This window comes from Eurypyga helias, unplaced genomic scaffold, assembly GCF_000690775.1.
Source record: "Eurypyga helias isolate BGI_N326 unplaced genomic scaffold, ASM69077v1 scaffold5772, whole genome shotgun sequence".
Lineage (NCBI taxonomy): Eukaryota > Metazoa > Chordata > Aves > Eurypygiformes > Eurypygidae > Eurypyga > Eurypyga helias.
Window position 1 is genome coordinate 74,017 of NW_010234092.1, and position 22,415 is coordinate 96,431.

At 37.9% G+C, this 22,415-nt stretch overlaps 1 protein-coding gene across 1 annotated transcript in view; it reads right to left on the reverse strand.

Annotated features, from left to right (window-relative positions):
- BMP5 (bone morphogenetic protein 5) overlaps positions 1-22,415 on the reverse strand; it is a 54,872-nt gene that overhangs the window by 12,052 nt on the left and 20,405 nt on the right. The window contains exons 2-4 of the mRNA XM_010161938.1: positions 18,926-19,118; positions 13,217-13,365; positions 2,661-2,858 (exon numbers count right to left, since the gene is read on the reverse strand). Coding sequence (XP_010160240.1) covers positions 2,661-2,858; positions 13,217-13,365; positions 18,926-19,118 — 540 coding nt within the window. The remainder of the gene's footprint in view (positions 1-2,660; positions 2,859-13,216; positions 13,366-18,925; positions 19,119-22,415) is intronic.

A 22,415-nucleotide genomic window follows, 5' to 3' on the forward strand; every position in this document is an offset into this window, starting at 1 on the left:
TTTTTTTGACAGTTCTGGCATGGATTGACATATATAGCGATGTACCTCTACGTCTCTCCAGACTGGGGGCTTAAAGAGGTCAGGAGAAATTTTGTTTCATAATGCCCATTTTACTAGAGATGTTCTGATTTTTCTTGTTTTACAACAGCTCTGGAGCACAAGTGGATGCACAAATGAGTCTGACCGGTGTTTTTTTAGACACACAGACAACCCTTTCTGAGGTAATTCTCATGCCGATGCAACTTGTTGACATGTGTTAAGGTTGAGTTTTTCCCAGGTTAAGCCAGCAGGGAGTCTGTGTTCAGCTTTCCTGCTGTAATCAAGGAAGCCTAACAAATCTGTTCAATTCTCATCTCCTCATGGACTAGAAACATAGGATTCAATCTGAAAGTATGACATTTATATTTAGGTATCTTGGGTGTACCTTGTACTTAAATGATTTTCCCTTCCCCGAAACTAATGTAATTCTCAACATTAGTAGACATTTTCCAGGAAATATGAAAAATATATTTTTAATATTTTTGGCGTAGAGAAAATATGACTTACCCCTGAGGTAAGAGATTGTGTTTTGGAGTTGGTACAGTTGCAGATATCATATTTGAAAGAGAAGCAAAAAAACCCTGGACAACACACCACCCCCCAAACCACAAGAAAATGCTCATGTTCTGTCATTCAGTCCAAAGCTCTGTATGAAAATAGGGAAGTGCATCATAGAATACCAATAAAATAGAAAGAACAGCTTCTGCAGAAAGAAAAGCTGATCATAGAAGTACACAAAATGCAGATTCAATGAATCTGCTGAGGTAAATGAATTTACAGCAAGCACCAGATAGCAAGGTTAACTGATGTGCATGCTTAAACCACATCTGAATTACAAGATCCTGTCAATTTTTAACTTACATTGTTTCAAAAAGCCTCTGAAGATCTTTAAGCAGTTAATGAAGAGAGAGTGTTTAGTCGATAAAACTTTATCAATAATGAATAATTTAAAAAATGCTGTTCTGTTATAGATAATTTGATTTCTTTTTTTTTATTAATAAAAAGCTAAAATTGTTTAGTTTTGGACCTCTTTCATTATTTATTTGTAACTGCTCCTTTGTAATATTGACTATTAAGGGGTTAGAAGTTAATTATGCAGATGAGCTTTTGTTGTATGGTCATACAGAATATCAGAAAAATTTATAATACTACATGCTAATAATGCTAAACAACAACTGAAGCAAAAACCAGTTGTAAACGGAGATCCCTGGTACCTTAACAAACGTCAAGGGCTTTCCAAAAACTGGTGTTCTCAGAGGGAACATGTGCATCTACCTTAGAAAGAACTATGCTCCAGGTCTTCAAAGGAAACCTGAGAAATAGCACAGTATTTTTTCTACCTGTACATCATACAGGAATAAAATTGAGGCCACTACTAAAGCAGTAACAACTATTGCTGTGGGTTAATAACTTTTTTTTCAAGTATGTTTTAATATTAATTTTTAACCTTAAAGTGGAATTTTATTCCAGTAAATCACCAGCTAAACTTCAAATAAGTTTAGAAAAGTATGTTATTAAAATAATTTCTGTGGTTTCTTTAGCAACTCAATAGGAGTTTGTGATTGTTAAGGCAAAATTCACCCTTGTGCAGAAGGTGAGAGAAAAGCTTACGCATTATATTAGAGGGGTCTCTAATCTGCCACTGTGAAGGTTCTGAGACAGATACAAGTAATGCATAATGCTCATAACAGTCTCCTCAAACAGATGAGTTCTACTCCAGCACTGAATTCTTTCCACTAAATACTAATTTGTTTACTTGTAGACATCCATGGGGCTTAAGAATAACATCTATATTGAGGGTTTGATATGCTGGTACTAGATCTGCCATGCTTTTTGAAAGATAAATTTTCAGACCCTGCCCCTGAAAAGTAGAATCATTTGTTCAAAAGTGAAAATATTTAGAAAGTGACCCTGTGCCTCCAGCTGAAAGAAGCATTTCAGGAAAAAACTGGAGTAAAACTTACTCCAGACTCTAGTAGGACTAACAACAGTTTTACATGCATTATTTTCAGTACCTTTCAGTTAAATATGGGATCAAATTCACTTTGTTCAGGGATAATATGTGTATTTACATCAGTACATGTCAGCTGGTCTGAACTCCTAAACAGTTTACACTTTCACAGGTTGGTTAACCTTCCTCATTTCCATTATTCATATTTCTGTGTTACGTCTTGGCTTCTTCAACTGAGAGGCAGTTAGACAAGAATCCAAACACCATCTTTTGCTGAGGCTTCCTAGACAAGCAGTTGGGGTGCAACGCTTCTCTCTACTCTCCCTACTTTTTTGTTATGTGTACCAAAGATCTCATCCAGATGCCTACTATGTCTCAAGGACTAGTTTCAAGCTCAGATACGACATTTTCAAACTACATGGTCATTTCACCTTCCAGGAGCCCATGATGCATGCAAATGACCTGGTTCACAGAAAATAGATCATGCTCGGGGCCAACATAACAAAAGAGGCTTAAGCAAAGCTAGAGAGGCAGGTAGAAATTAAGTGAGAACATAGTTTCTGACATCAGCCAATGAACAATATCTTGTTGAGCTCCTGTGACTCCATTGCAGTTGAGCAGGTGCCCATAACTCCTATAAACAGGCTAGTAAATCACAGCTTCATCTTACCCCCAACACTTGGCATCCTAGAAGACTCCTGATGACTACTGGATTTGTTGCGGTTCTGATTTTTCCTTTTGTTGTTGGCTGCTCGGACGGAACGGAAAAGCACTTCACTTGCCTTGAAGAACGCAACCATGAAGGGTTGCTTTGACTGAGGCCCATGTCTTCCAATCAGGCCAGCAGATTTAACATTGATACTTCGACCTATAAAGTAATGGAAATGGTAAGTTAAAAGATAGACTTCTGCCTCTCCTAAAGCCACAATGGGAGTTCAACTGGTGACTGAAGCATGGCAAGAATTTTGCCCATAATCCTGAATTTACATGATTAAGAATCCTAACCACATTTTGTTGAACAGAACTTGAAAGAAAAAATTCAGCAATTTACAAAAGTTTCAACAGCTTTACAGGTAGTTTGTCATTGCATAAAATTGTGGTCTCTGTACACCATATACCTTATTCATTACAAATGTATTTTAATTCAGCCTCATGTATACTTCTATAGGAATGGAAAATAAATGATCCCCATTAAAGTCTATAGGATATAGAAAGGATAATATAATGCGGTCTTCTCATTTTTGCATCACTTGAGAGTGAGATGTGAAACCTTATATCCCCAAAGCAAATCAGTAGCAAACAGAAGTGTAGATAATAAATATACTTCTGCTTTAAAAATAAATATTGTGCAGTGTTACTCAAACTGTTCATTCACTACCAAAGGTAGGAACGCATTCAGTTGTTCAAGAGAGCAGAGTTTGAAATATGTACGTTACGGACTCTGGTTCTTTTCCCAGGGGATGTGCATATTTCTTTAGAATATTTGTTCAGTCAAGACTGTGTGGTAACCTCACTATATTATAGGATCTAAACCTCGCTAAAAGAAAAGAAAGCAAAACAAGTCACTGAAACTGCATCAGTGACATTTTAGCAAATAAACCCTTGCTCTTAACAGAATTTATTTTGGCAGCATAAACACTTTTGTGCATACGTGTATTATGCAGAGCCCTTCAACCGTCAGAAAATGAGACAGTGTCATGTGAAGCTGTGCAGCTGTGCTGGGTGGGGGACACAGAGGTCCTTTAAACGGGGAGGTATGGGCACAGGCACCGTGTGTGCTGCGCGGCATCGGGACGCCTGGGGATTCTTCTAAGCTGACTGGAAAAGTTTGCGACGTGGGCAACAAAGGAGCATCTGCCTCACAAACATATAATACCATCAACTCATTCATCCTGAAAAAGAACTTGTGAATAAGCATAGGAGTAAACCTTATAGAAATAAGCATATAGGTTTCCTTTTCAAACACAAACTTACAGTGGCTGTACGCCAGAGTCTATATTTCTTAGAAAAACTCTATCACTGGCGTAAATGAAAGAGGCAGTTTGATTTGTGGTTAAAGTAGTTTCCATTCTACTTCCACTGTAACAAATGTATTAATTCAGCTCAGACTTCCTCCTTCTGGCAGCCCTTTTGCAGTAAAAAGAGAAATTAGAAGTTCCAGCCAAATACCATACCTTGAACTGACCCACTTCAATACATAAACACTTTTACAACATGTTTATTCAGGTGTAGCACTTTAAATTGGTTTAAGATGTTTCCAGTGACAGAGAGCCCAGCAAAGGCAAGAGAAGAACTGAGAAAGTTAGCAGTTATGGAGCAGAGTAATTGGCAACATATTCTGAACAATTTTGATAATTACTTTTTTGACTGTAAGGGAAAAATATATTTGTTGAAGCTTCTGATTTAATTTTAAATGACTTTTTAGTCCTGTGTTTCTATAATTCTCCTTTTCATATGTTTGAGTTACTATTAAATAACTCAGTAACATTAATTTCTATATGTTCCAATCTTCTATTGCAAGTCAGATATGAAAAACTGTACAGACTATTCTCTATTCATTGCAACATGGACAAACTAGCCTCTTACCACAAAGTTCCAAGTTTCCCCTCATTTCTACAGGGAATATTTTTACTATTTTTCTTTATTTTTTGTTCCAATGACTTTCAGAATTTTAATTTTATCTGTAAAAGATTAATACCTTTCTGGTGGACATTTTAAGAATACTATTAGATTTATATACTGAGGGCTGTAAAGATGTGTGGAGGTTTTCTGAATTTAAATCTAGGTTCTCTGAATTTACAATGGTGGATATTGTGTGCGAAGCAAAATATCCTTCAAACCAATGTGAACTCCCTTTAAAATAACTTTTAATATTATTAAGTTTCCTCTGGGTTTCCTTTAGACTTCAGCAATGAGATGGCTATTAAGATTCCACAAGTTAAGGCTTACTTGGATATGCAGGGTATAGAGATATACTATAAAAAATTAATCCTGTAACCCACAGCCTTTTTACACACAGAAACAGCTTATGTGACTTCATTCCTTTTTTTGCTTGATCTTTTAAGCAGCCAAACTGAGCTTTTAGGACCCATTTGTTCAATTCCTGAATGCTACATGCACTGGATCTACTTCTAGTGCAGTCAACAGGAAAACTTTTATTGACTTCTGTGGGTTCATCATTAAACTTTTCTCTCTCAGTTTATCATATACCTTAGCTTAACTGTGAGTTTCAGAAAACGAAGCAATCAAAATATACACTGCCCTTGAGACGGTATATTTCTTCCGAGGAGTATCTCTGGATTGTTTGGGTTGGAAATTAAAACCACATATGTTGTCTCCATTTTAGGTTGCTTCTGTGCAAAAGAAAGTTTGCATTTACAGAACTTCTATTATTCTTCATTAAAAAAAAAAACAACAGTGTGTGTGTGGAATATGTCCTGCAGTCTAAGAACGCAAAGCTTTGCTCCTTCCTCAACAGGACATATTTCAAAGTATCCTAACTCTGAAATGCATCCAGCTTTCTGCCGCAGCAGTAGCTGGGTGTGTTATTGTCTTGCTAGGTAGTTCTCAACTTTGTCCGTAGTGTGGATTTCAGAACACAGTAAGAAGAATCTTACCCTACCCTGAATTGACCTTTGTAACAAGGAGCATTCATGGGCTTCATTTTTAGTAAGCAGTTTTAGTTTATCTTTTCTTCTAAACATTTAGAAAATTCTTAGCTTCAATGACAACTGCAAATCCAGGTCACTCTGGGATGCAGTTGTTCCATCCTGTGGTATTAGAGCAATATTTTCTAAAACTACCTGAATGACTCAGGCTGACCTGCTTAAGTACACCTTCCCTCAGACCTTCATCCACATGAAACTGCTGAAACCAAAACAGCAAGGTGTGTCTCTGCTTCTCTTGAATTTCTCTGAACAAGAATTGAATGTGGTTAAGCATTTTGAAAAATGCGTTTGGTTTTGTACTTCCATCATATCTCTGATTCTGAGGGTTTCAAACACTTTTCTTCAGACTTTAGAAGAAAAGAAGAAGACACTGCAAGAAACCAGCAGTCAGGTAGTGCCTGCTGCAATCAACCTAACCACTGCAGTTGTCCCTGCACCCAGAAAAAACAAATAAGCATTACAGATGAACTTTCTCTGTGCAGGGACAGTCCAGAGCCATTGTATTCCTTGCATTCTGGCACGTGCTTCTCAATCCTGCTATGATAATTTATTATCTCTTCTCCATATTGACAGGTATATTTGGAGACTAAGACTTACTTAAAGCATTGTGTTCCAAATCTGCTGAACTCCTCAGTCCTTATTCATATGATTTTGAGTCTTTGGCAGGATGTACTTGTTTGACTTGGCATTTAAACTTATTTTTGGCTTTTATTCTATTTGATAGTAAAGTGCCCTTAGCAGTTTGCATAGAAGGTTGTGTGGAAGTGCCGGTTTGACTGACTGAACTGAATGAATATTATTTGCCTTCTCACATTCTATACCCTTATAGTAAAGGCATCACTACTGCAAAAATAACTGTGAAGTTCAGCTTATAAAAAGGTGCTACCTCGACTATTCTAATGATTTTGTTCTTTTTTTTTTTTTACCCACAGAATAGGAATAACACTGAGGATCGTAACTGCAGAGCTATTTGCTGTGTCACTACATCAGCTTTTCTGCTGTGACATGCACTTGTATCATATAGTTGTTTTCATGAACTGATCAAGTTCCATCTTAAAAGTTCATTTCCCCCTCAGCTGCTCCAAATGGAAATGCAAGAGCCCTTCAAGCTTTCAATAACAATCTGTATCTAAGTCCTGACCTAGAGACATCGCCTCATTTTTCATGACATTAAGAAAGCTGATTTCTTCTGAGATCGCCAGTGTGGATGCCAATGACAGTGGTAAGATTTGTGACTTGGCTGTCTCTCCTCAGGCAATATATATTTTATGTAAGGCATTGAGCAGACACTAATTTTGCAAGAGCTTTGAGCCATTATGCATCTTGGCCAGATTTACACTGGCAACACAGGACACTGAGAGATTCCAAGATCCGTTATTTTGTCCTGAGTCATCAAACTGTAGCAAACCACTCATTTTGTTATGAAAAACAAGCACTTATTTACTTTCAGAAGTGTTCAACAGGCCACAAAACACATTTTACAGCTTAAACACTACTGCTAGGTCACAGTTATTTTGGTAACAATTTTATATATTTGTAGATGGAAATTAAACTTTCATTTCTGGTTTGCTGTAAAACAGTATTTCCAATGCCACACCTATGGTTTCCTCCTTGTAGGGAGTGATATCTGAAATGAGGATTAGGAAAAGCCTTTTGGAGAGAGACCCTGAGTATACAAGTTCCAATAACATCTAATACTTGAGCATAAACTGTCCCGAGACTCTGACTCTGAAAGCTCACAAGGTAGTTTTCAAAATTAGATAAAAAGTTGTGTGCTTTCTCATGCCTGAGCAGTGCTCTTGAGAGCAATGGAACTTCACAAAAAAAAAAAAAGATTTGAATTAGAGGTTGGCTATCAAAGCTTAAATGAAGAATTATTTAAAAAAGGAGATAAACAAATGTAACAACACAAATGTGATATATAAGACTATCTCAGCACTCTGAGACTATAAGTATTTTATACTGTCTCTTGTAACATCTACCTAAACTGTTATGCAAATTTATCCTTTGGTGGACACATTGATATCAACATAAAATATGCTTTTGAAACAAGCTTCATGTGTTTTATTAACTATTCTGCTCTCTGAAGGCTTTAAGGAATTCTGAAAAATGGGTGGTCTTGGATGGTCCTCTCTGCATTTCCTAGGCTTCATAGCTTTAGCCAAAAGTAAAGATTCAGCTTTTGTTTTTAAAATTTTATATTCTGGGGTTTTTATTCACTTCAGTTGAAGGAATTTTGTGTAACTTTTTGTGTTGATTTTGGTATTCATAAAGCTCTTGAAGAAAACACTTGGGAACGTTAGGAACAATGGTATGCTGTATAATGTAGCAGTACCATGTATGCTTACAGAAAACACCAGATGTAATCATACACAAATACGCTTGCTAAGTACCTATTTTATCCTCTCAATTTAATATATTTAAACTGTGAATGGTTTGTGGGAGTCCTAGGGCTTTTCTGCACAGTTAAAAGTGTTCAGGATGACAATAATGCAAGGAGAGATTAGATTAATTGGTCATCCACCAAGGAATAAAATGGATAAAAGCCTTTTGGATGAAACAAACCACAAATCCCATTATCTCTAAAATACTGGTGCCAAGAAGCAGATGTATCCTTCATCTGTCTGGGGAGCACAGTGGAGGGGTAGTTGCACAGCTGTACAGCCGGGACCAGTATGCCCCAATATGCCGTGGTGGCAGGAGCCCATCACACTTTCCTGATACTTCTGCTTAAAGTAAGTGTGCCCTGACTAACAAAGGGTGCATTCACATCACTTGCTAGGAGCAGACACAAGAAAATGCTGACTGTATTCTTGACCCAGCTGGAAACAGGGGTTACACACATCTGGGTAAATTACAGAGTGCTCAGGAGCACCCCCAGGTGCTGGAGCAAGATCATCCTCTCTGCTCAGGGTTGTAGGGTGCTCCTTGTGCATTTATGCCCTATGCCACTTCCACCGCAGTGTCCCCAGCACCCCAAGGCAGTGCTGCAGAGACCTCTCCCAGGGGGGCAGCTGCCATGGGGTCACCTTGTTTGTGAGGCTGAGAGAGTCATCCCTCCAGCTGGTTTCACACCACAGTATTCCTGAGCTTGTTTAATTTACTAGTGTAACTTTGGCCAAAGTCAGCTCTGAACCAGAACTCGTGTAGCTGTACTTAGGCAGTGCTTGAGCCCAAGCTAATAAAACCTGCTGAGGGGCAGGATATATTAGCTGAGGTTCAGTGCTGTGCTAACATGGCTATATGGCTTCCAGATGGTTCAGAATTTAGGCAGCACTATTGCCTGCCAACGTCCATATATATATCAATATAAATATATATATCCTAAATTCCCCCACTGTAAGGACACTAATGAAGGTGAACTCACTCCTGATACTATACCTTGTAAATACCAGATCCACCAAGAGACTTAAGTGTAACAACCCAGCAGCATCCAGATTACCTGATGGCTATCGTGGTTAGGTGCCGAGGTTGACTGGGGGCAACCTTGGGATGAGACTGATAACATTTAGTGTTGTAAAGAGGAGGCTCAGGCTAGTGTGAAGTATTCAGTCAACTACCTGAAGAGGCCAGGGCGTTTCCACAGATTGCAATGGGTTGAAAGCAAGCCAGCCACCCTCTGTGACATAAAGAATGTGGCCATGCTGCTTCTCTGACGGCTTCATAGAAGAAAGAGACTTTGGTAGGCCCAATCTGAGAGGAGGAAAGGCTGAAAAAGACCATGCTCCTTCATGTCTCCCCCATCAACACTCAAGAAGGACCTCACCAATCCTCTCTGCAGCAATGTAGGATTAGGAGCGAAACCCCCTTGCAAGGGCATGTGTCAGAGTGTACCCAAATACATGCTGGAGAGGCAATTGGCCTTCTCCAGGCTTCACTTGGATCAAGGAACATATTTCTTTCAAGTTCCTGAAAGATAAGGAAATACCTGAAGTAAGAGTCAGAGTCTGGGAGCTGGCCTCTTGCTGCCTCCCCACCTCGAAGAGCAAGAAAGCCCAAAGAAACCTTCCATAACACAGTGTGGTAACAGAAATCACCTTAATCAGTTTGGGTATTTCAAAGTTACCACCAGCTTTTTCCCCTCTGATATTCAGGCAGATGGATAATAACTGAGAGCTGCAGTAATCTAAGAAAAGACACAGACCTACATAGGATGTTTTTTTGAGAGCTATGTATTTGGAACCTGTTTTCTTATGTGGATCAACAATCATCATTATTTGTTATCTCCCTCTCTCATCTTCTGTAGATAACACTAGGTTCTCCTCAGCAATTACATGAACAGTAAAAGGAATACACTTGCAGATATTAACATTGCTAACTTCCAATTATAAAAATGTTAAATGTTAATACAAAGGTGCTGATTCACTGGAATATGTTTTCAGTCTTAGGAGGCATATGGTATATATACAGGAAAAGCATCACATGGAGTTGTTTGAATTGTTTCTGCATCTGCATTGATTTTATGCTGCAATTCACCTAACACCCGCACTTCCATCAGTGTGAAAAGGATCACCTCTCATTTTAACCATGGAGAGTTTTCGTGTCAAAAGGAGGGAATCAGCCAAAAGGGGATGCTGCAGAATGTTGAGGAGACATTAAAAAAGAGAATCAAAAAAACCTGATCCTTAATTTACCACAGCCCCAGGGAAACAGTGCATTATATGTTGACAGCTTCCATATGTGTCATGCAAACCTTTATTCTTACTGTTCAAAATGAAAAGTCCCATTAAGAGAAAAAGTCTACATTTCATGCTAAAATGAGGCGTATGATACCAAATACTGTCTTAAAGAAAAAAGAAAACACATTCCAATGTCATGTGGCTTTTTTGTACTTTTTCAGCATTTTCAAAGGGGGAAAAACATGAATTACCATGACCAGACATTCTTCCAAAGTTTTTTTTATCACACTGTTATATTAAAATGTTACAAATTTTTTTATTCATCACGCAGAGATTATTATTATTTATGCATCATCTTCAGGGACCACCAAAGAAATATATATGTACAAGTAATTGCCTAAAAAGTTACTGAAAGATAACTGTAAAAAAGATTACTGTTAATGGTAATGATAACAATATAGTAGCACCCCAGAGTCTCAGCCACTGTTGGCACCACATTTTAATGGTGTTGCATGAATAAATCTAAAAATTAGTATGTATTTACAGACTTGATTATCCAGGGTCCCAGTACAGCAACTGAATGAATACCTCAAACAGGGATCCTCTGGCTTAGCAGAATCCCATTTAGTTTAATGGTCTGTTGTGATAGGAAAGTGAATGGATCAGGTCTTCTCATGAATGTCTCTCCAGGTATAGGGGCAGAACCCCTCACCTCCTGTAAACCCAACGGACAGCTGGAGGCCTGAAGAAACGTGCTTCAGACCCTCATGGCCTAAAGTTCACTTGAGCCTAGGGAAGGTTTGTCGTTTGATTTGAACGAGTGTCTGAGCTTTCACATAGAACTGGTTGGAGGGAAGGTGGGTGGGGTTCTCTGGGTTACAAACAGCGTCCACTACATACTGAGTCATGTATAAAAATTCATGTTCCATCTGTACACAAACATGTCATTCAACTGCTGGTGTTTCTAATAGCTTCCAGAAGTAACAGCAACCCAACAAAAATAATCAAAGCCTTAAGAGCAAAATTGTAAGAGCGTGAAAGGATGATTTTCCTTACGCTGAGCTGAAGTGGTATAGCACAGGTCTTCCCTATGGCTTTGAAAACTTTAGCCCCTAGAAAGGCACTCTTCTTGCATGAGTAAACTGAAAAGGGAACAGAAAGTGAGGGACGAGGGGAATTCCCTCTTCACTCAAGCAGCTGTGTTAAGAAATTCAAACGTGAAGTGCAGAAGGTAAAGCTGCCTGTGGCTTTGGAATTTAAAATAGAAAATTATCTATCACCTTTCTGATCTTGGGAGTAGGACAGGGGAAATATTTACATAAACTGTTCTTTTACAATTTCTTCAGTGTATTAACCTGAAGGTTTCCTTTTACCCATACAAACTTCCCTGATGTTTACTGAATGGATATAATTTTGAGGCTAGAACCAACAAATTGCTGGTTCCAGGGTTTCTTAATGAATGCCTTTCATGGATATTTAATTTTCAAGAATTTCTGTATTTGAATCTCCTGGAAAAGAAGTCAAAGATGGAGTTTATTCTGGAGCAAGAAAGCTGGCCAGAAGCCAGTCCACCTAATTTGGATGCTTGACGGAGGTGTCACCTCTCCAGAATTTTAAGGGCTTAAAAATGGCCTCACAAAACGAGGCTGCCTAACAGAGCTGCTCCCCATACAGCCCGAGCTCAAGTGCAGCGCCTTTGAAGGCTGGTTGAATGCAGCAACAACATGGTTTACTTTGCATTGCTGCCTCCGTTTTCCACTGACTGTACTCCAACCATATAGGCAGTATTAGGTGTAATGGTCGTCCACTCTGGTTCAAGCCTGCCAACTACCATCTTAAGCATCATGCCTAAAGGAGTACAGTTTTTGCATAACTCTCCAGCAGCTAGAGCACTTGCTGAAAAAGTTTGAGAGGCTTTGTTCACAGCCCAGCTGAGCCTGAGGGAGAATTCAGATCAAAAACAATGAGAAAATGTAGCCAGAACAAAGAAAGAATAAAAAAATATTAATCCTTGCACCAGGGTTTCTTCTGCTACTCATTAACATTATGTCAGCTAAGGTTTAGATTAACTGGCATCATAGATCCCTTGACCTCTGACATAAAAAGCTTTTTGACAAGAAAGAGCTAAATCTGAAAGTTTGCTTGTAAAGTAGTACGGATTAAGTGAACCATCACAGAAAAAACAGTATATAAGTCTCTTTTTATTAGTTTCTAAAGAAGTCTAAGTAAAGAACATTTCTTCTAAAAATATTATTGTGCATTGAGATGCATGTGCACTTTTTAATGAAGAGCATAAGTGTGAATAATATAGTAGTCTAGTAAATTTGTCCTAAAAAACCCACAGCACTGACTTCAGTTTTGATAGTGTTCTTCTAATTTTCAGCTAATTAAAATGTCCAAGATTTCAAATTTTTAAATCATTTCAAGATCAGAAAATTTTGAAATAATTTCAAATTATAGAAAACCAATTCCCACATTACCCAATCATTAACATTTCTCCAACATCAGCACCAGCAGCTATGAAGCACCTCCTGAACTGTCCTGAGTATTTTTGATACCTTTCTCCATGCTTCAGCCCAGAAAGGTCTTTAGAAACTTTCTAAAACAAAAATTCCACAAGTCTGCTTGAGTTTCCTGAATGTCATCATCAGTGGAAGAACACTAAAGTGGAATTTCATTTTGCGTGTAGGAGCTTTTATCCCAAACTGCATTTAATTTAACTTGATTCAGTTATATTTATAATTGCCATATTCTACACAATTAAGAGTAATAAAAAGCTTGCAGACTATAGCTATGGCAGGATAAGACTTGTGTTCGTTGCTTATAAACTCTCAGTGAATTGTCATCCAGTCAAGTTAAAAAGCACCAGTCTAGAGAAGGTTCCCAGCAAGAGATGATAAGTGCATTTATGATATTATGATCAACAGTGACAATCTTACCGTCCCCAGTTTCAGCGCAGAGTTGCAAGCCCAGATTGTTCTGCGGATTAATCACCCAGTGATTGCTGGTCACTGTAATGTCAAACACAAACCAGCCCACATCTGAAGCTTGAGCCTTTCTTGTGTCTAACAAGAACAAGTCTGCATCCCTAAATTAAAAAAAAATAGAGTTAAGGTGTTCAAATATTATCATTTTTTGTCCTTATTTCCTTGCTGACAATAACTTCTTGTAGTCCAAATGAGCAATCCTTTGACATATCCTCATCACGGCACAGTACAGCACGTGCTGCAGCTAACATGTAATTTTCAAGTATAATGCAGGTATTTCCCCTGAGAGGCCTTTCTGAAATGAGTCTCAACATGTGAAAACTACTGCTCTGGAAAATCTGAAAAATCCAGGCTTCCTGATATAAATACACAAAATACATAATTGAGGCCGTGCATAAAGGATTCATCTTTCAGCACTAGGATGTCTCAGGAAGATTAACTTTTATAAACCATTCAGTGTAAAAGACAAAAAATGTCAAAATCACATTCCAATTTCAACTAAAATTCAAAGGCATGGTGTTGCTAAAAAATCTGTTATTAATAACATATGGCAGCAGCTATATCATATGACAAAACACAAATAGATGACAGTTGAGACAGTTTCATATTAGTGAAGATGTTTAGAAAATAAGTCTCTATATCAAAGTAGAAATTATATATCTATTTAATAATGTAACTATTACATTTTAACCCTCAGTTCCCTGGTATATTCTCAAATTTGTTCCCATGAAATCTTCCAGTAATTCAGAAAGGCTGCTCAGGGGAGTTAGTATAATCGTGTTACTAAATGTTGAGCATGGATTGTTTATTTGTTCTGCTTTCACATATCTCCTGAAACAATTGGTTCCAGAACCACATATGTATTACAAATAATTTCCTACAATGACCACACTAAACCCAAGATATTTAACTCTCATCAGTTTTGTTTTACATGCTTCTACAAAGCAGCATTCAGTATTAAAAACTGTTTTCACCATTTAGCCTTTTAAACCAAAATCTATCGTTATAGAAACCTATTTCTTTTCTGCCATAAATGGTAATCAAAACAATAATATACAAAAAAGTATTTTATTCTAAATTTTGACTGTCCAAGTCAACTAAAGACAGACTTGGCTTACCCAGACTTTGGAGTTATATTGTTACCTTCCACACAGCATGCGTGTAAGTTTAAAGAGGTTAAGACAGACAGAAATAATAGGCTTTGTCTATAAAAAGTGGCTTTAAAATTACGATGGTCTTGTCACTGAATTCTTATGTTGCTTAATTGCAACAACATTGTAGGAAGTTACTGTCTTATTTAGACTAAACACTGTAAATACACCTAGAAGTTCTGATACTGAAAAAATCATCACATAGCTCTTGAACCTCGGTTGTTCAACGCACAGAAAAATGAGACCAAATGAGCTATGCAAGCATATGTTTTCTTACACATGAGAAATATCTGCAGAATCAAATTATAAAGGAGGGTTTAAAAAAAATTAAAAAAAAATAAATTGAAAGGGCTTTCTTTCAAGTCACCTTTTTTATTTCTGTTAAAGGATAATCTTTTGCTGGGCTCTTATCACTTCCATTCTAGCAGAACTGTGCTAATGACCACACAAGGAGAAAACATGCGTTCTCCCTCTGGAGCTAACATGAAAACAGTCTTACAATTCAAAAGAGCCAGACCTGCTATGCTAGCACTGAACAAATTAACAACGTACCACAAGCTCATAAATAGTACTCTCTGGAGTCTTAAATGCCAACTTTTTTCTCTAATAAGCAGTTTTATTGGAACTTTAAAGCTGAAAGTTTTAATTCTGAATGTGACAGTCTTTAAGATGTTTATTCATAAACATTTCTTGTTATCATTCAGTAGATACAATAGAAAACTGTAAAATTGTTTGGACTATAAAATATTGAAGTATCACAGTGCTATAATTTCAGATTTGTCTTGTCTCCTCTTAGCATACATAACTTTTTCCCCATATAGGTACTTTCAGCTCCAAACTTTGCTGGGACAGATACAAAATGTTCTCAGAAGTCAGAATGTACATCCATATGCCAAATCAGAACAGGACAGTACTAACAGTACGGTCCAGAAATCCTTATAAAGGACAAATTTTGCCTGTGGATCTCTCCTCAGTGTGACTTTATTATTTTGTACTGCAGCAGAAACTCACAGCAAAGTGTCTTTGGCACTGATATGTCAAACTTCTTGTCTGCCTTTCTGCAAGTATAATGACCTGGCTAAGGTAAGAGAGACTGTTCTTAGCCATTGACTTAGTAAATGAACCAAAACAGTAGGAGGTACCTAGAGAAAACTAGAACTGATTCTTGAGAACACATAAATAGAATAAAGAAAATGCCTCTAAACCAATGCTAATGATTTATCCCATGTAACAGCAATTCACTACAGAAATTCAAAGTATTTGTCAGGAAAACTTGTAACTCTTTTCACAACTGACATAAACATAGGGTGAAAACCTGATCCCTGGGAAGGCAGTAAGACCTCTGGGGTCAGGATTCCCCTATTAGATGGTGTCATTCATGCAAACTTCTCATCAAGTTTTGTAACATTTTTAATTTTAAAATTCTCCTTTATTCTGTGAAAATAATAATAATTAAAAAAAAAAAACTACTACACTTAAAATGAAAAACAGCTGCAAATTTTGGCTCTAATTTAAAAAAATATTTCTATTTAAAAAATAGCCCACAACACATAATAAAAAAGTAAGGCATTATGTCGTAAATAGCCTGAAATGCAACAGTGATCACATTCAGGCAGAATACAGCTGATTGCCTTTACCTTTATGGAGGTTGTTTAAGTTTAGTGATCCCAGTCTGTTCCCAAACGACCAGTTGTCTACAGCAAAAATGCTACCACAGTCAAGAATTTCAGCAAAGGCGCTGCGGGCAGAATGTCTAAGAAGCTTGAGATCTCCTGGGTCACTTAAGGAAGTAAAGGTGGAATAAACCATCTGTATGTTCCTTGAAACCCAGCAAAGTTTTTGAGCAGATCAAGTCACAATTACTATGTAATAGGCCATCCCCATAATGCTGCTTCACCTCTCGCCTCATTCCAGAAAGCTGCTTTAGTATCTTAATGCCACTTGAGGATTCCCTAATGCGGGAAGAATCCTTGGGGTTTAGTTAAATTAGTGGCTAGCTGCCACCAGATCATGAACAAGGATTTGGCCTGTTGGACTACATTACTTTCATCGTGAGAAAAGATCCGGGTAGGAGCACATTGGCAGGGCTGTGTAGGAAAGTTTGCCTTGCCATGGGCTGTGCTTTACACACTTACTTAGAACAAATAGAAAACTTCAATCCCAAAGACTGCCATTTCAACAAACTCATAGCAAATTCAATACGCACAAACACTTCAGCAGCCATGCTGCAAGAGACAGAAATATGTCTGAGAGTACAACATAATCCTTAGTCCACAACTCAGAAACCCAAAACCCTGACCACTCCTTGCCTGAAAGCATGGCAGGACTGTGTCTGGGACTTCAGAGCCCGGTCAGACACCCACATTTCCTGTTCAAAACTAAAAAGGGTGGAGAAGCAAGTTCAAACCCAGAAGTTTTATTGTGGTATGGCACCAGTAAGGACTGTGGGACATTACAGAATGACAGAATGGTTTGGGATGGAAGGGACCTTCAAGATCATCTAGTTCCAACCCCCCTGCCATAGGCAGGGACACCTTCCACTAGACCAGGTTGCTCAAAGCCTCATCCAGCCTGGCCTTGAACACTTCCAGGGATGGGGCATCCACATGGAACCCAAACAGTTTTATCATTCTATCAGGTGTCAAGAAGGAGGTTGGAAAAGTTCCTTGTTTCTAAGTTGAACAGTGGAGAGCTTGTGGTCTTCTTCTATACTGCCCCAGTGAGGCATTCGCCTCTATATGCTCCATATATAAGAAGAGACTGGCAAAATCAGCAACAGGAGGGAAACAGTCTACATCTGAAATTTCTGTAGTTATACTGGTGGAATCAAATTAGTGTCATAGCATTGCATGTCCCCCTTTCCAGCAACATGCTTCCATTAGAGGACATGGGGCTTTTATGTTTAAAAATGGAATTGTAAAGCATTTATAAATTTATGTTTTTATATTGAAACAAATCAATAGCATTCTTTAATGGTTTCAGAGACAGTTGTCATTTTAACAAGTCAGATAATAATACAATATGATCTTGCCTCAGAGTAGTTTTGCTTTCTCTAAAATAAAATAGAAACCACTTACTGGGAAAATGTATAAAGGAAAACCCCCCAAAAAATACAAGATCAAATGGATTAGAAAAGCTAACTTTTCCCATTAGTTCCTAAAAAAAGTCTGCTGATTTTGCAGGTGAAGAGCTTTCATCACCAGAACCCTGACCTGTGCTCTGTTAAAAGATGTTTTGTTCCTTCTTATTTCATTCCTTCTTCCAAGGAGTTTCTTTTAGAACCTATGTCAAAAGAATTTTTGCAAGCTGAAGACGGAGGTAAAAAAAATAAAAAATACCGCACTGTTTTTTTCCTGCCCAAATTAACCAAGCAAGTAGAAGATATTCTGAAAGTATGAGTGCTTTCCCTCCTGTTGGTTCTGCTCTGTTGATGTGAAATTAATCTTTGTTTATAGCCATAAAAAGTTTATAACTTGATATTCAGAGATCTCACCTGGAAAGTACAAGATGAAACTTCTGTGAGCAGAAAAGAGATTTGAAGTCTGGCCCTGCCTTCAAGCTAGCTGGTGATGGGGCATTTTTTTCTTCCAGAATACTCAGCAAGTTTAGGCTGCCAGTCTCTTTGCTTTTGCTAAATGTGCCCAGGATAGAAATATTTTATCTCTTCCAAGATGAGGGAGAGTTTTGTTTATCTCAAACAAAACTTTTTATTCCCACTTTTCTGAGGAAGGACATATACCAATTTAATTTCAAACCCCAAGTTCTGGATGCATGTAGCTTTTTTTCAGAAGCATCTTGGATTTGCTACTAGTTTTTAATGAGAATTTTCATGTGTTTAGCTACTTTGTCTGGTGAAATTTGGCCATTTACTCAGGTCTTACAGAGTCTTGGAAACATGTCACACACAAAACTCCTCTGCTAACTCAGATTCAGAGATTTGCTTGTGTGTAACATCATATTTTTGTTAATTTTCAGTTATTGTGAGCTGCATGTTTTAAGTGTGCATATGTGTTCTTGAAGTCAAGGCCTTACTTTATCTTTTAATTACATTTGGCAGATTATTAAAACACATGCAGAAAACCCCTTGTTCCTTCAAATGTAAACAAAGTTGGACAATATACCTGCCTTTAAAGAACTAAGTGAATCGTGACTGTTAGTACCTCAGTATCAGCAAATGGTGCGTTTCCAAAATCCAAACGCTTAGACTGTGCATGCAACTCCAGCATTTGCTCACTGAAAACATGAACCCTCACCCCCTCTGTGCATGGGCAGATTATTTGGTGAGATTGGACATGCAACTCTCCACAAACCTGGAAGAAATTACATTCAAGATAAGTGTTATTCTTGCTCAGTGTTTGTTGCTGTTGCCTAGGAATTAATACTGTGTAAGCCACAGCGATAGCAATGATGCCTTGCTGAGGATAAGCTTAAGATCAGCTATTGTCTCTCTACTTAAGATAGGAACATGAGACATTATTCAACATGTGGTACATTCATGCCAACGGGGTACCTGTTTGGATACTCCTTGATGATCTGATATATGCTAATCTGAATTGTTTCATTCTCAAAGCGGCTGTTACTTCTGTCTTTGTATATCCGGAATTCGGCTGCTGTCACTGCCTCTCCATGCGGGATTTGAGTTAGGTCAAAACGAAACTCTTTGTAATGCCTTCGCTGGTGGGAGAAGTCCTTGTCCCTTTCAACTGTGAGAAAAAGAGTTGAATGTAAATTAAAGAGGTGAAACAAATGCCCATTTCCCATGATTAATGGAGTGTTCCCCATGCTTGGGAGTAAACAAACAGGACAATATAAAACTGTGCAAATAATAAAACCACAAGCCCAGACATACTTCCATTTAAAGGAAATTCCACCAGCCCAGTGTCTTCAGTTCAAAAGAAAAGAAAAAACAACCTCGGTGGCTTTTATACAAATTCCAGAAGCTGAAGTGGAAAGAATATTAAAAAAAAAGCTGAAAGAGGACATGTTGTAAAGTAACTAGAAATATGGACAAACTAAAAGCTGCAAAAGGATTTAGTACTTCAGTGTAGTCATAAGCACATCAGTAGTAATGTCAGAGCCATAGATGACTTCGGAAAACAGTAATTGCCACTAATAACCAGGCAGATGAGAGGAATGCTGTTCATTTCCACTTAATGTCATAAATTCTAAAGTGGCACTAAAGTGCAGTGTGACAACTATGTATTTAAGAAGCAGTTACATCACATAAATTATCACATGTTGTACTCTAATGGCATAAGCATCATCTGGCCAGTGGTCAGAGGAAGGAGCCATGAATCAGGGCTGAGTGGTTCTGGCACCCCAGCGGTACAGGGACAACCAGTCCTGGGGTGACAAGTCCCCTCAAACATGCTGTGGGTGAGCAGGTGAGCACTCACTTCTTCTGACACTGGCACAATGTAAAATAAAAAAGTTAACCTCATCATTGCTTAATTCAGGGTTGCACAGAATTTTAAGGGGGAGTAAACGGAGAATTTTAGTTTCTTTGGGACTACAACGGATTTGAGGCTAATTCCAGTCTGCTGCAGTTCTGACCCTGTATTAAGAGTAACTTTTGCAATGGAACATGTGTTTTGATGTGACAAGGGAACCTACAAGCTGCAGTAATGGCTGATGAGCATCTTATGGGATTAATACTTCAGATTTTATGGATGTAGAAAGGAAGATGTTCCATGGGTTCCACTGTCACAGAGTGCAATGTATCATTGACCTGTGAAGCAGCTCTCTGAGAACTCGCTCCTGGAGAAGTTCCACCTGCCTCGTGAGATAGGTGCTTTGCTTTACTGGTGGTAGACAAAGCCTGATACACTCAGAGCTGGTATTCAGTTTGGATAACCAGTTAAACATTTATGACTGCACCCAACTACACTAAATGCTTCCCCCCTATAACACTTGCTCTTTTATTGTGTTTTAATACCAACAGTCCTCAGATCTGAGGAAAGAATAAGGTCAGTTCAGAAAAAGTGGATATTTCAATTATTAAATGTTACATGTATAAATAATAAAAGGTATATGTTATTACAATACATATATTTATACTTTATGCTCATGTATATGTGTACGCCTACAAAATTTTGTCTACATACAAAATGCATATGTGTTTGCATGTGTGTCTAAATATATATATTTATATATAAACCTGCATACATGTGGCCTTACAAAATACAAATGCTCTAAAATAAAATGAAAAAATGTTTTGGGCTTGCTATATAAAGTTACAATTACTGACATCCTAAAGTGAGAGCTCTTGAAGGAAAAGTATTTGCATTATTTTCAGAGTGTAGACACTAGTTAAGTCACCTGTGGTTATGTAGTTAGTCCCTTACAGTACACTTCCCTTTCAAAATATAAACTATTCTTTATTAGCATATTTTTTTTTTAAATGTACAAATCTATGTTGCCTGAAGAACCATCAAAAATAAAATATTTTATCTTTGGTGAAAATGAACTTTCTCCTGCTTGACAAAAAGAAAATTGTCTGTTAACTGTGAGGTTTCCTTGGCTCAAGCGCATATTTAGCTTACATGAGTTTGCCATCGTACACTATGTAGGAAAAGTAAAGTAGAGAAGAGGCAGAAACATGTAAACTGGCTGCTCTGCACCTGAAGATGAATGGGCTGCTACTGAAGAGAAACAGGATACAGGCTATTTAGCAGCTCCACTGCCCGGTTCTAAACTGTGAGATATATACAGAGATCTGACTTGAAGTTCGGGGTTTGTTTGCCTTTTTTTTTTTTTTTTAATGCCCATGTAAAGCCTTTCATTTTGGCGAAAACTTGGCAGAGATTAACATATGCAAATGCACTGAACCCAGGAGGAAGAGTCTGCTGCATTTTTCTAAGGTTATAACTGGGGATTTCAAAGCTAATGTCGAACAGATATGTCAATAACCTTTAAATGAAAAATATATTAAAGGCAGACTTAACATAGCAACCCTTTCTGACTTCTCTGGCTAGTATTTATTCAAGTTTTTACCAGCATATGTGGGTAACTAAGCACTACTCTCTATGAGTAAGCATTGGAGAATTAGACACTGAAAAAAAATTTTAAATGCCAGTACTCCTGGACTGTTTTGTTTTTATTTGGGTTTGAGGTTTCCTTTTGTCTAGTTTTTTTTACAAGTACCTTCTAATTAGTAACATTAGTTTGGAAACAGCAGTTCTCTCCCTATGTGTTATAGTTTAGACAGAAACTTCTGCAACAGCCTGCGATAGCATCAGTGAGGTTCTCTCAAGACTGCTCACAATTGCTGAAAGAACACTGATAGCCACTTCCTGATGAGCCCAAACTTAATTATTACAGCTCAAACAGATAGTACTTATCTGTGTTTTCATGTATACCCAAGGAAGAGACAGTGCTGCCATCTGAAAGTGACACAAGTTTAAAATTTCTTTGGGTCGAGACAGCATTTACAGGCAGGCCAGGACTTGGGAGAAGCAACAGCCTGCAGAAATGAAGGGCTGTAGGGAACAGGCGCTGAACACTGTGGAAAACCCTCAGTCTGGGGAGGTCCCGCTCTTCACAAGGAAGCCAAAATCTCAAACTGCAAATTTCCATCAGCCAATGTACAAAAGATCAAAACAATGTTAATAAATTTAGACAAGTTACAATCTTGCACTGCATAGCAGACAGAGAAAAAACAGTGGCTGTGATGTTGCAACACTGACTATTGACTACAACAACAGCCAAGTTATAAAAGCAAAATGTTATTTAATAATGTTGAGTATTTTAATAACAAAAATAATAACACAAGCCTTGATCCCTTCTTCATCTAATAAATGACTTGTCAGGGAAGACTGTGAATGCTCAGTGGGGTATCGCTCAGGTTCTTTGTCCTATGAAATGGCATGAAGTGCAGGGGGGCACCATGTCTCAAATATTTGTATTTCACATGTGGGAGTTTTCAGCATTGGCAGCCCAAAAAAATACAAGTTAAGATTTTTAAGCGTTCAGTTCTTCCAGAGAGTTCTCATGTCATTCCT